This window comes from Rhamphochromis sp. 'chilingali' (genome assembly GCF_963969265.1).
Source record: "Rhamphochromis sp. 'chilingali' genome assembly, chromosome: 4".
In the NCBI taxonomy this organism is placed as follows: Eukaryota; Metazoa; Chordata; class Actinopteri; order Cichliformes; family Cichlidae; genus Rhamphochromis; species Rhamphochromis sp. 'chilingali'.
The window spans coordinates 10783432-10797803 of NC_137948.1; the positions used below are offsets into that span (position 1 = coordinate 10783432).

Sequence of the window (14372 nt, forward strand, 5' to 3'; positions counted from 1 at the left end):
ATTTTAATAAATGACAAATTAAAAAGGCATGAACATTTTTTTTGTATCGAAAAAATATCGAACCGTGACACCAAAGTATCGAACCGAACCGTGAATTTTGTGTATCGTTGCACCCCTAATATATATATATATATATATGTATATATATATATATATATATATATATATATATATATATATATCACCTGCTGAGAGAGAAAAAAAAAGAAGAGAAGACAAGCAAAAAACAGAGAGCAATATAATAAACAACATCATCATGACAATCTATTTGAATATAACAGTAAATACTTAATATTTGGGCGATCGTGGCTCAAGAGTTGGGAGTTCGCCTTGTAATCGGAAGGTTGCCGATCGAGCCCCGGCTCGGACAGTCTCGGTCGTTGTGTCCTTGGGCAAGACACTTCACCCGTTGCCTACTGGTGGTGGTCAGAGGGCCCGGTGGCGCCAGTGTCCGGCAGCCTCGCCTCTGTCAGTGCGCCCCAGGGTGGCTGTGGCTACAATGTAGCTTGCCATCACCAGTGTGTGAATATGTGTGTGTGTGTATGGATGGATGACTGGATATGTAAAGCGCTTTGGGGTCCTTAGGGACTAGTAAAGCGCTATATAAATACAGGCCAGGCCATAATATTGAATATTATTGTGCAGCCTGTACGATTGACAGCGCACAGTGTGCGATTGACAGCGCACAGTGTGCTTTGAGGTAGGAGCCAAAAAGGGTGTAATTTGTATCTGTGAGCACCCGTGTGTACACCTGTGAGCATGAGTGCGCTTGTATTCAAAAGGTTCCTTCATGTAACGATCCGCTAGAGGGTGTGGGGAGCCATAGCCCCGTCCTCCAGAGCATGAAGCAGGTATGGAGGCGATCCAGACATCCAGAGACCCTCAGAGCACAAGAGACCAAGAAAGACCAATGGAGGGGCAACCGTGCCACTCTCCCGGAAAGAGCTGAGGAGAGCCCCAGATGAGGGGTCACCCAGCAGCCGTGGAGCAGAAGCCAGAGGGGGTTGCAGTGTCGTGCACATGAGCTCCAATGGCAGCCTGGTGTGCCAGAGTGGACTGAGCCCCAGGCCCAGAGGCCAAGGGCACCCCACCACCCGAAGGGGCCTGACCGATCCACAGGCGCCAGGCCCTGACAAGCAGCCACCGGCAGCCACCCAATCGGACGGTTATGAATCAGCGAGACAGACTGCCCGCTGCAGTGGTGGTCCTGTTCTGGCCTGCAAGTATTTGATTCGTCCTTCCACTTCTGTCCCATGTGAGAGACTGTTCTCACTTGCACGTCACATAGTAACAAAAAAGAGAGCTGCCTTGAGCTCTGAAAATGTGAACAGGCTAGTTTGCCTAAGTAACTGAGTAGCTGAAAGAGACAGACAGTAAAAAAGCATGGAGGTATTGTCACTCCAATGGGGTTTTTACGTTTTGCACTAAAATCTTCGATGTACTGTGCAAAATAATTTTGACTAAGGTTACTCACAGTTTAAAGGTGAAGCTGGCCAAATAATCTTTTCTGTTTCTGCCTTATTTTTTTTAAAAAGGAAAAACTGCAATTTACGTTGAAATATTTATTATTATTATTTAAAGATAATACCATTTTGAAAATGTACTTAAACTACTTAAGATAACACTTTATTTTTAAGTCTGCCCAATTTTGGCCAGGGATATTATTTTTTTTCTTCTCTGTTTTGCATTGAAATGCAGTTTAAATCCTTTTTCCCCATAAATTGAAAGTTCTTGAGTTTACAATATTCATGTCCATTATTTGATTCGATCACCCACTAAAACCCTTTTAAATTAAAAAAAGACATTTGTGCTTTGGGGCAAATTTTCTTGTGCGATTTAATGACTGCAATTAATCAAGATGAATTACTTACAAAGCCTCATTAATTTCTTTAATTGAGTCCCACCCCTAATATATCCGGTCGTTAAGTCTGACATCACTAGCCGTGTCTGGGCCTAAACTCCACTGCAGGTCCATATATCAAACGATCACTATGGCATTACTGAGAGTTGAAAAACTGTCTAAGGTCTTTCATCTTTAATAAAATGATCAGCGTTCTGCTCTACCAGGTGTAACAATTGAGTTTAACATCCAGGCATCCATGAAAACGGAATTTATGACAGTTAGAAGTTAGCAGGAAGTTAGCTCGCTAGCTTCTATCTAAATACAATATAGCATGTCCTGACTGCGGGGTTTTGGAAACAAATTAAAACGTACACCTCTGTTATCACCTCCAACATAAATGAAGACAGAAAACTAAACAGCAGTGACGTTTGTAGGGTTACTGAAGTTTGGCTAGCTGGTATATAATGATGTGCTACGTGACCGCTAGCGACACAGCTATGTTAGCATAATGTAAACAAGCTAACTTTTTTTCCACTGGATAAAAGTTAACGTGAGTGTTCTCGGTGGTCAGGAACAAATGTAATCACATGGCAGGATGCTGTAAAAGGACCAAACTTCAGCCAGGAGAACAACTGAGATAATCCATCCACGATACGAGGTTAGTTATTCATATACTGCTGCATGGGTTGGGCTGTAGTTACATCCTAAGGTTTTAAAAACTGAGCTTAAATAAATGATTAGCGGTAATAAAAGCCGAGGGAGGTCAACAGTGATCACTGACTGTTGTTGCTTTTTGAGATTAAATAGAAGAAAATACAAAACATTAGACATGTTAACAACACAAAAGCCATATTAAACGCAGACTACTTTAGGCCCGGAAGTAGGATTCGTCATGTCATCACTTAACAACTGGATTGGGAGCCGTGTTTTTTTTTTCTTTCTCTCACCCTCTCTCTCGCACTTTTTTTCGCTACACTCGAGCCTTGTGCTTTGCGCTCGAGTGCATTCATACAAGCACTTTTTTCTATGTTTGTTTTTTAGGTAAGTGCACCAGAGAGCAACTTAGGGTTAATATCTTGCCTAAGAATATTTGGCATGCAGACTAGGGCAACCAGGGATTGAGGCACACCAAACATTCGATTACTAGATGACCTGATCCACTTTCTGAGCTACAGACTACACAGTATTTTATTTTAAAATGGATTTTCTTTTAAATAAAATAAGTCAATCTGATGAATTTTCAAAGCGTTCCTTTAATTTTTAAACATCCCAAAACTTGTTCACAGTTTTGTTCATTTAATAAGAGAAACAAAGGCACTAAGTGTGGACAGTGACTGTTTTTTCTTTTGTTAACAACCCGTGACAGGTCGTTAAGAAAATAAGCATACATCTGGAAAGTCAAAAATGGTTATCCTGAAAAATAGAAACTTTAAACAATTTTCTTTCTAAACAACAATTTATGTTGTACATGTTCTTATTAAAATATTTATAACTTCTCTCCCACACTCCATCCTCTGTCATATCATAGGTATACAAAACATTGACAGTATGAAAAACAGTATAAAATAGTAAATTAAAAAAGTTTTGCAATTAACATACATGAAGACCAGTCCATTTCAAATTAATGAGTGATACAATCTGATGTCTTGTCCAGTATATTTATGCACCATAACTACTGTATTCAGAGTTACACTAACACATCACCTGCAGGGGTCAGTGCCACACTCTAAGAACTGTATAACTTTTGAAGGAGGACAAAAATCTGGTCTCCTCAGAAGAAGATCAAAGCTCCTGTCATCATGCTTCAATAGAAAAGACTGGGCTGGTTTGAATAACCGACCGAGTCAGCAGTTTTGCGGATGTTTCTGTGTTTTTTTCTTTTGAAATGTTTTATTTTCTTTTTGAATATCTCAAGAATACAGTGGGGCAAAAAAGTATTTAGTCAGCCACCGATTGTGCAAGTTCCCCCACTTAAAATGATGACAGAGGTCAGTAATTTGCACCAGAGGTACACTTCAACTGTGAGAGACAGAATGTGAAAAAAAAATCCATGAATCCACATGGTAGGATTTGTAAAGAATTTATTCGTAAATTAGGGTGGAAAATAAGTATTTGGTCACCTCAAACAAGGAAAATCTCTGGCTCTCACAGACCTGTAACGTCTTCTGTAAGAAGCTTTTCTGTCCCCCACTCGTTACCTGTATGAATGGCACCTGTTTGAACTCATCATCTGTATAAAAGACACCTGTCCACAGCCTCAAACAGTCAGACTCCAAACTCCGCCATGGCCAAGACCAAAGAGCTTTGGAAGGACACCAGGAAAAGTATTGTAGACCTGCACCAGACTGGGAAGAGTGAATCTACAATAGGCAAGCAGCTTGGTGTGAAAAAATCAACTGTGGGAGCAATCATCAGAAAATGGAAGACATACAAGACCACTGATAATCTCCCTCGATCTGGGGCTCCACGCAAGATCTCATCCCGTGGGGTCAAAATGATCATGAGAACGGTGAGCAAAGATCCCAGAACCACACGGGGGGACCTGGTGAATGACCTGCAGAGAGCTGGGACCGAAGTAACAAAGGTCACCATCAGTAACACACTACAACGGCAGGGAATCAAATCCCGCAGTGCCAGACGTGTTCCGCTGCTGAAGCCAGTGCATGTCCAGGCCCGTCTGAAGTTTGCCAGAGAGCACATGGATGATACAGCAGAGGATTGGGAGAATGTCATGTGGTCAGATGAAACCAAAGTAGAACTTTTTGGTATAAACTCAACTCGTCGTGTTTGGAGGAAGAAGAATACTGAGTTGCATCCCAAGAACACCATACCTACTGTGAAGCATGGGGGTGGAAACATCATGCTATGGGGCTGTTTTTCTGCCAAGGGGACAGGACGACTGATCCGTGTTAAGGACAGAATGAATGGGGCCATGTATCGTGAGATTTTGAGCCAAAACCTCCTTCCATCAGTGAGAACTTTGAAGATGAAACGAGGCTGGGTCTTCCAACATGACAATGATCTAAAACACACCGCCCGGGCAACAAAGGAGTGGCTCCGTAAGAAGCATTTGAAAGTCCTGGAGTGGCCTAGCCAGTCTCCAGACCTCAACCCCATAGAAAATCTGTGGCGGGAGTTGAAAGTCCGTGTTGCTCGGCGACAGCCCCAAAACATCACTGCTCTCGAGAAGATCTGCATGGAGGAATGGGCCAAAATACCAGCTACTGTGTGTGCAAACCTGGTAAAGACCTATAGTAAACGTTTGACCTCTGTTATTGCCAACAAAGGTTATGTTACAAAGTATTGAGTTGTATTTTTGTTATTGACCAAATACTTATTTTCCACCCTGATTTACGAATAAATTCTTTACAAATCCTACCATGTGAATTCATGGATTTTTTTTTCACATTCTGTCTCTCACAGTTGAAGTGTACCTCTGGTGCAAATTACTGAACTCTGTCATCATTTTAAGTGGGGGAACTTGCACAATCGGTGGCTGACTAAATACTTTTTTGCCCCACTGTATATTGCCATGAGTTTGCTGATTACGGCAAAAACGTATGTTCTAATGAAAAACACATTTGATCAGTACGTTTTTTTGCACATCTTAAGTAAACAGCATTACCATACGAACGAACAAACAAACCAACCAACCAAAAACTGACATATTGTGACCAGAAATAGATTTTTTTCACGTTACACTCATGTTGATCATTTAAATTTAGGGGTTTCCACAGTTTATAGAAAAAGAGCAAATGTTTTTATGAACACTTTAAGCAATATTAATGAAAGAAAAGATATGGATCACAGATACAAACTCTTTTATCTTCTGTTGGCTTTATGGAAATTTTCATTACAGTAGATGTCTTCTGTTGCGTTTGCGGTCATGATTTCATAGACGCCTTCCTCTCCACCTCCATCTTTGCAGACTTTTTGCTGTACGTATGTCATCACAACTTCTTGATTTTTATAAATCTAAAGATGAATCAACACACAATAAACAGAACAATTAATGACACATGTTGCAGAAATCTGTGTTGTTATGGAAACATTTTGAAAAAATGTTGTTTACACTGGCTCTGTAGCCAAAATAGCCTCATGCTTCCACCAGTGAGACAAGTTGCAGTGTACATATGTGCCTGTCCAGACTCCAGACATATGAAAACTGAAGAAAATACAACTACAAGTTATAAATGTCATTTGTTTAGAAGACTGGGAGAACAAAACAACAATATTAAAAATAGAGATGTTGCAAAGAAACAGATTCTAAAACATGAATACTTACATTATCAGCACCACATGAATTCTATATCTTTGGTTGTTTAAGTCCAGCCAATACATGAGTTTAGTCATCCCACAAGCTGCACAGATCTGGGTTATGATGGACATATGTTGGAAAAGTGTTTTTTCTACTCTAACACTATAGGCAGAGTAGCTCCTTTCTGTTGTGTATCTCTGACAGTGAGACTCATTGCAGTATGCATTCATGTCCAGATTTATAATAACCATAATATAGAAACCATTCTGAAGGAATTACAATTAAGGATAATGAATGTAACGGCACATAATATAGTACGTTTTTTAAGAGCCACTCTTAAGTGCCCCAGTGTAATACACTTATTTATCACCAGTCAAAGCCACATTAAAAACAGGCAAAGGGAGCACTTCTCTTTTGTTGTGTGAATTAGCTGCATGGTGCTCAATCACTTGGTTAATTAGCACCCAGCCATGAAAGCTCAGAGAAACCTTGATCTATACAATCACCTAAGCTGTGACAGATTGCAACAGTTTATTCTGCTGCTGAGTTACAGCATATAACATATTTTTTTCTGTTAGTCATTTGTGTTAGATGGTGGCATAATATGTGCATAATATAAAAGTCGTAAAGCAAATAAAAAAAATTGAGAAAAATGAAGAAACTCCATTCAAAGAAATGATTCAATTTCCAATTGCAATCTTAGTCATCTCACTGCCCTTGAGTTATTCCACCATTGTAGCCACACTACAACCTGTGTGAGGCTGTTCATAGCTGTAGCAGGACCTTTATCTGCATTCCGATGTCAAATTGCTATCATTGTCTCAGCATCAAAAATAAAAATGTACACATAATTACAAATTCCAATTGTGCCAAATTCTTTTATATTTTTATATTTTATGCATAAAACTCTGATAATGCTTTACACTTTAGTTTTCTTACTCCACTTTCTGCAGCCCCCATCACTTCCTCTATGTTTTTTTCCTTGGGTGTATTTCTGCTCATGGTGTCATCGGCTTCTGAAAATACATAGTATACATAGTGGTTGTACTTCATTTGCATCTATATTTGCATCTATATTTGAGTGTAAGCATGTCCATGTGTACATGACTGTAAAAGATACCATTAACTCTTGAGCATCTGTTCTTATAAACTGTAACTAGGAGACACATCAGTAGCAGGACAGGAGGTACAGTGTAAACTACATAGAGTGCTGCATCTGAAAAACAGAAACCAAAAGAGAAGACAATAAAAAGAAACACTTTCCAAAACACTTACCATATTTTTCAGGCTGTAAGGCGCACTTAAAATCCTTTAATTTTCTCAAAAATCGCTTAATAATCTGGTGCGCTTTATGTATGAATTTTGGTTGTGCTTACTGACCTTGAACCAATTTTATGTGGTACACAGCGCTCAAAAATCTGTCAAAAAATGTTGTAGTATGACTTTCGTAAGCTACGAAGCCGCACCACTTGATGGATTGTCTGAACTTTACGGACACCGTAGTTAGGAGCTTCGCGGAGTAATCCGGGACTAAACTCCACTTCAGGTCCAAAAGTCAAACGAACACTGCGGCATCACTGAGAGTCAAAATCTGTCTAAATTCTTTCTTCTGTAATAAAGAAGAAGTAAAGCAGTGTTGCTGCTTTACCGAGAAAGTACAAAAAATGAGTTGAGTAAAGTTTGACTTATCTGACTGTTATAATCTGGTGCGCCTTATGGTCCGAAAAATACGATAATAACTTAAGAGCAGAAATGTGGCCCTTCATTATGCTTTCATGTTCACTTTTCTTTTCGTTAATAGTTATGTGTATTTTAACATAACACAAACCCACAGATGTTTCAACATATCGGTGTGACATAGACTTTGTCCATGACCCAAATGTGAAAAGGTACTTGTTCTCACAACATTTCTCAGCTGGCATGCACACTAACAGAAACACATATGCAGTTTATATTTTCTATAATAGCTTTACCTGGGATTTTTCTGGTGTGCTGCAAAAAGACTGTAAGAGAAAAACACTCTTAGTGTTGTTACCACATTCATTTCAAGACAGACTTTGTTTTTTCTATTTTTTTTTACAGAATGGCTAGTAAAAGATGACATTTCATCAGATATGACTTACTGATTAAAATAATTTCAACAAAACAAATGTTATACATTCTTTTATATAAAAAGAATGCTTTACTGTCTTTAATATGTGGCTAGTCAAAACAAGTTATAGCATGTGGATTATATTCTCCTCCAATGATGACAGAAGTCTGCACACACCATCACACTGCCTCCACCAAAACCTTTTACCCTAAGTGTGCAGCAATTACTATAATGTTCTCTATATCTTCTCCATAGCTTAACCATATGACCCGAGTCCCGAAAGCAGAATCTGCACTGATTGATGAACATGATGTTCCTCCACATGTTAAGGCTCAAGTGCACATTTTGCTGCCACCAGTGCAAACAACACTATGAGACAAGATACTGGCTGTGTGCAGTCTGTTCCATATTGTCTGGGTAAGGAGGCGTTGGCCTTTTCTACTCACCCATTCACACCAGCACTATTTTCTATGATTAAATGCTTTCTATTTAATACCAGCACACATTCACACTCCAATGCATGCATCGGAGAGCAATTTGGGGTTCAGTATCTTGCCCAAGGATATTTGGCATGCAGCCAAGGATCGAACCTGATTTAAGAGAGATTAGATTGTGTTTCTGTCATGTAGTGATTGCGCTTAACTGTATGAAGCTTATTAGACATTATGAAACGGTCATGGTCCTGGGTCTTTTGAGGCAGCGTTTTGTGTTTCTTCTTATTATTATTAGGTATTCTGTTTGAGACTTTCCTTTTTTGGTTTTGGTTTCTGTTCTTCCTTGGTTTAGTGTCCAGTCAGTGTTCCCTCTGCTCTGTCAGTTTCATGTCTCTGAGTTCTGTCAGTGTATGTTTCCTGTTTTATTTGGTGTCAGTGTATTTAGTTTGCGTCCTTCCTGTCTCGTCATGTCAATTAGGTTCAGCTGTGTCTCCCTCCTTTGTGCAGTTTCCTTGTTATTTATAGTGTGTGTCCTCTTGTGCTTGTTTCTGGTCCATCTGTGTTGTTTCCCTGAGTCACTCTGTATCCCTCCATGCTGTTCTCCCTCCTTGTCGTTCTTCGTGTTACCTCTGCTCTCCATACCCTCGTATTGAGGTTTGTTGTTTAGTTCTTAGCTTTCCCAGTTTAGATTATTTCTTAGTTCTCTTTCTCGCGCCCTTTCTTTTGGTTGTATGTCAGTCTCCTTAAATAAAGCTCACTCACATCTCAGCCAGTGCCTGCACTTTGGGTCCTTCATTCATACCTCAACACAGCTTGCCCCACAAACCGTGACAGAAACAGCGAATTTTGCCAAAGTGCTTAACTTTGAGAAGCTTCCTAACAGTCTGCAGTCTATGAACTAACCTCAGCTAACAATGTTAGCTTGGTGGCGAGTACCCTTCATTAATAGTAATAAAAATCACACAGCATAGCACATCGACGGTACTGAAGTTTTGCCCATCCCATTCTTCTTATGTAGTGGTGTTGGAAGTGCATTCCTGCCCATGCACTGCTGGCTCTGGGTCCATTGTGTAACTTACACCACCAACATTAACAGGATGCTTAATTTAGAGCCTCTTATTGGGTGTTTTGTTTGGGTTTCCAGCAATCCGAATCAGAGAAACTGTATTAATCCCCGATGGAAATTGAGCTTAAATTTTTAAAAAGAAAAGAGGCGTGGGTCGTACTCAAACCCAGGCCACCTGTTCTCAGCCATGCAATGTATGACTACATGCTTAGCCAACTGAGTTAAACCTACCCCCGACTGCATTTAGTCACCAAATTTGGAGAAGGCATAGAGAGGGGCTAGCCTAACATATGACACAGGAAATGACTGCCGTGTATTCTATTTATTTCAACAAAGTAACTGTATTCTGATTACCATCCATTTAAATGGTAACTGTAATAGAATACAGTTAGATCGTCTTGATGCATTCTCAATCATCCAGGAAAGTAAATCTCCAAAAGTTGATTCTGTTCATCTGGATGTAGCGTTTTCACTTAAATATGCAAATTGTTCAGATTTGAACGAAATTTACATGAAATAAGCCATTTATGGGGTTGTTACAACTAAGTTTTATTACAAATGCGAGGATTGATTGTATAGTGGAAGTTAGAATATGACTGCTTAGAAGGACAAAAATATTTTTGTAGACTCAGACCACCTGTGGTAAGTGAGCCTCCCAGTAGTTCTATTTTTTGTGCCGCTATTTTTTGTGGTGAGTGTAAACATCATATTGACAGTTTTAGTTTTACTGCACTCTTCAGATAGCGGAACTGACCTAAAACATGAACTGACATAAAACAAACGCGTGGCTTAAATTGTATTATCTTATACAAAAGTGTCCAGCATACCTGACAGCTCAATCTTGGTGTAGTTTCCAACTCCCCACTGTGAGTCTGTCCCACACCAGTATGTCCCAGCATCATCTGCTTCCAGTGCTGTGATCTTCATCATGAAAGAACTGGAAGTAGCATTATCTTGCAGTGTGAACCTCCTTTGACTCACCGCCATCTTTGTGCAATTGTTGCGGTGGTCTCCCTTACAGAGGAACTTGCTGTTATGCCGATATTGTCGAGGATAAGGACACTGCAAAGTTAGTGGATATCCTGCAGTACCATTTATTGTAGTTGATTTGACACAGCACCACTCTGTCAGATTGAAAGAGAAAAGGTATTTTAGAATCACCAGATATTCAGCTTGTTGGAGCTTATTGAAGAGAAATCATTGATATATTCAGGCTGCTGTAATTAAGTATAACTATGAACTCTCACCTTCAACTTCCAGCTCAACAGCAGAGAAAACATCCACGTCAGAGTTTCTTTGGACACCACAGAGGTACGATCCTGAATCATTTTGAGTCAAGCTGTTAATGGTCACTGTGAATGTTCCTGACATTTTGTCATCATCAAGTCTGAATCGCCCATTTTGTTTGGTGTCAGAGGTGATCAGTGCCTGCTGCAGACATGTGGAGGGCCGGTTTCCTCTGCAGATGTACTTCAGGCTGTTGTGGTACTGAGACTCATACGGACAACTGACAGACTCAGAGTATCCCTCATAACTTTGAACTTTGGTCACAGTGTCACAGCAGCTGTCTGTCAAGAAGGTAAACAACACCAGAAGCGTTACAGCCAAAAAATGGTTATATATAAAGAACAAGAGTTTTATATTCAACTCATTGTTTTAAGGTCTTTCACTTGCTTCACATACATGCTTATATGAGGGTTTAAATATATTTACTGTTTGCATTTATTATTTTATCTCCTCATTAGTCACTGATTTAATGTCTTTTGCTTGTTTCACATACATTTATAAAGTTGTGACTTTTTTCCACCATGCAGTGCTTATATGAGCGTTTACTGTTTGCATTTATTATTTTATCTACTCGGGAGTGTTTTATGTCTTTTTGTTACTGGTCTGTACATGTTTATCCATCGGGCTTAAGCACTGAGATGTCAGCATAGGAGCTTAAGATTGATTGTACTAAACTGAACCAATGAGTATTGAGTTAAGCTACAGTTTAACAGTATGTTGATTTTACAGCAGATATAGCTGGTAATGGCAGTACGTTTAACTTTCTTTATATAATTTTTAATCACTTTAAATGTACAATTCATCCTGTCCATGTCTTTATTTACCTGGTACTAATTTCAGCTCAACTTCAGTGTAAATATCTATTCCAAATATGGTCACTCCACACCAGTATTTCCCAGCATCCACAGAATGAAGATCAGAGATGGTCGTTGTGAAGATTCGTGATGTTTTGTCATCATGGATCCTGTATTTATTTTTCGAGGAGTGTGATGTGGTAATAAGAAGATCACTGTCACCACAGTCGTTGTTACACAGGTACTTTTCATAAGATTCATAACCCTCATCATAAGAGCAGGAAACGTTAACCTCTCTACCCACATATCCAGTCACATGGATCACCCCTGCTTCACAGGTCACACATCTCAGAGTCACTGTAAAGACATTTTGAAAATATTATGTTTTATTTGAAGCAACGTTAGAGCTGTAAAAAAAAAAAAATCAGATGACCAGGACAGCCATCTAAGTTTTCATAACTGGTCCTGCATACTGCTCCTTAACAGTAAAACAGATAAATCTACTGTTTAATCTACATCTGCCTTTGACCTTTATATGTTTATTTATTTATTCTTTTAAAATACTTACTGCAGATGATGAAAAGCAGGTTTTGGAGGCTCCACATCTTTGCTTTGGCTGATTGAAATTTAAGATTTGAAAATGTTATGCAGACACTGTGGTCTTTTACAGCAATGAGAAGGGACGTGCAGAGCTGAACTATAAGTACAGAGGGGATGGCGCTTTCTTCGATGTCTCTTCCTCTAAGTGTATTTTAGTAATTTGTAAAATAGCTGACATAGGCCATCTAGTGGTGAAAGAAGTATTCAGAAGTTAGAAGTGTTAAGAACAGCACTGCCAATACAAGAGTTAAGAGATTTAGGAAATTTTACTTATAAAGCTTGCATTGTAGAAAACCAACTCGGAGGTTTTGTGTTTCATCCTGTTAACATTAAGCATTCATTAATATAAAAGCATCATTAATCCCCTGATTTTGTGTCAGTCCCAAAGCTTGAACCTAATTCAAAATGGGGAGAATTTATAGTCTTATGATGACAAGTTAAAAAAAATCATCTTCATTTTGGGGCTTGCACAGATACTTCTAATAAAGACTAACGGACCAGTTATTCCATTATTAATTAGCTCAGAATTAGAGTTAAACAGTTACTTGATTCTGCAGCAGAAAAAGCAGATAATCTTGTACCACTGTTTATAGACATGCAAACTGAAGTCCTTGCCTTTAACTATGTAATTAAGGTAATGCAATGTAATTCGGTTTCTGATATTTGTTTGCTTTGCATTGTCTACAGAAAACACACACACGTATAACAACCTAATTCTTGGAGTCTGCCACTCTCATCTGAACATTTATAAGTGTTCTGACCTGACACATTGAAGCGATTGCTGTCAACTCAGATTTCATGAAACCTTAAAAAACATTTACTTTGTACTACTTTCAGCTCGACTTCAGTCTACATATCATCAAATGTTCTGGTCACTGGACACCAGTATTTCCCAACATCCATAGATTGGAGATCATAGTTAAGGGAGCAGGTCTTTTGAGGGACTGAACGCTGGCGTGTTTTTGCTGCCACTGCTCTCTTTCGATACTTATTGCTTAGTATAGTTACACAGGTTTGTGCTATTCCCAGAACTTATATTTTCTGCCAGGTAAGTTGTTTCCTCGCCTTACTCGGTTGGGTGCTGTGCTTTCGGCCATATTTACTGTCAGCTGTTAGTTTCAGCTGTCACCTTCACCACATATGCATTCACAGCTCACTAGCTACAAAACCAACAAGGCTCTCTGGCATTAGAGCACACCTTTCCCTGGCCTTAAGTACTCCTAATTGCTGATTAGAGTCAGCTGTACAAAAGGGTGGCAACTAAGGCAGGAAGACAGCAGGACAAACCCACACAAGGTCAGTTTCACAGGATAACCTGCAAAGGCCGTAACAATGATAATTGTCATTAGATATAGGCAAAGGCAGCTCTGGCCCTTTTTAAAAACACCTTCATCGTTATTATCTTGGGTGTCTGTAGTACTCATCCACCTCAAAATCTGTTCCCTTGATGATGACAAGGAAGGAAGCAGGAACCTGCTGCTTTTTTATTTTTATGTTACACATTTCTTTACAGTACGCTAGTTGTTTTTGTACATTTTTAATTAATAACAAACACAGATAATACATTTTCTCAGACTCTTATCCTGAGAAATCATGAGGCAATTTTATATAATATACTGCAATTTTTATTAAACATACACTAAGCTGCTTGCAAATAAAATGCATTTAGTAGATTTGAAAAATGTGGTATATCAAAAAGTTTTGAAAGAGCTAATTGAGCCAATAAGCTTACACAGAGAAGCTTATTTTACAGAACAACAAAATAAGACAGCCAAAAGCCTGGAGAGCTTTATATTAATTAATAAACAGTTCAGCATCATTGCTCAAACAGAACAGGTGCATTGTGTCATTACCATGATTTTCTTATGTAGGACTGATGTTAACATGAAAAAGACACAGTGGTACAAATTAGTAAACAGCCCAATAACACGGAGTTTTTTTTGCCATCTTGGTGTTTAGAAAGCAGATAGACAAAGGGACTAGTTATGCAAACAAGCA

At 39.1% G+C, this 14372-nt stretch overlaps 1 protein-coding gene across 1 annotated transcript; it reads right to left on the minus strand.

The window, feature by feature from the left end:
• Window positions 1-6975: 6975 nt before the first annotated feature.
• On the minus strand, window positions 6976-12379 carry LOC308395991 (polymeric immunoglobulin receptor-like; the record flags this gene model as incomplete). Its single annotated transcript, XM_080881051.1, has 7 exons — window positions 6976-7117; window positions 7222-7317; window positions 8075-8104; window positions 10521-10817; window positions 10941-11261; window positions 11805-12101; window positions 12343-12379. The coding sequence occupies 7 exons, from the start codon at window positions 12377-12379 to the stop codon at window positions 6996-6998; spliced, it is 1200 nt and encodes a 399-aa protein (XP_080737177.1). The 3' UTR covers window positions 6976-6995.
• Window positions 12380-14372: the final 1993 nt, after the last annotated feature.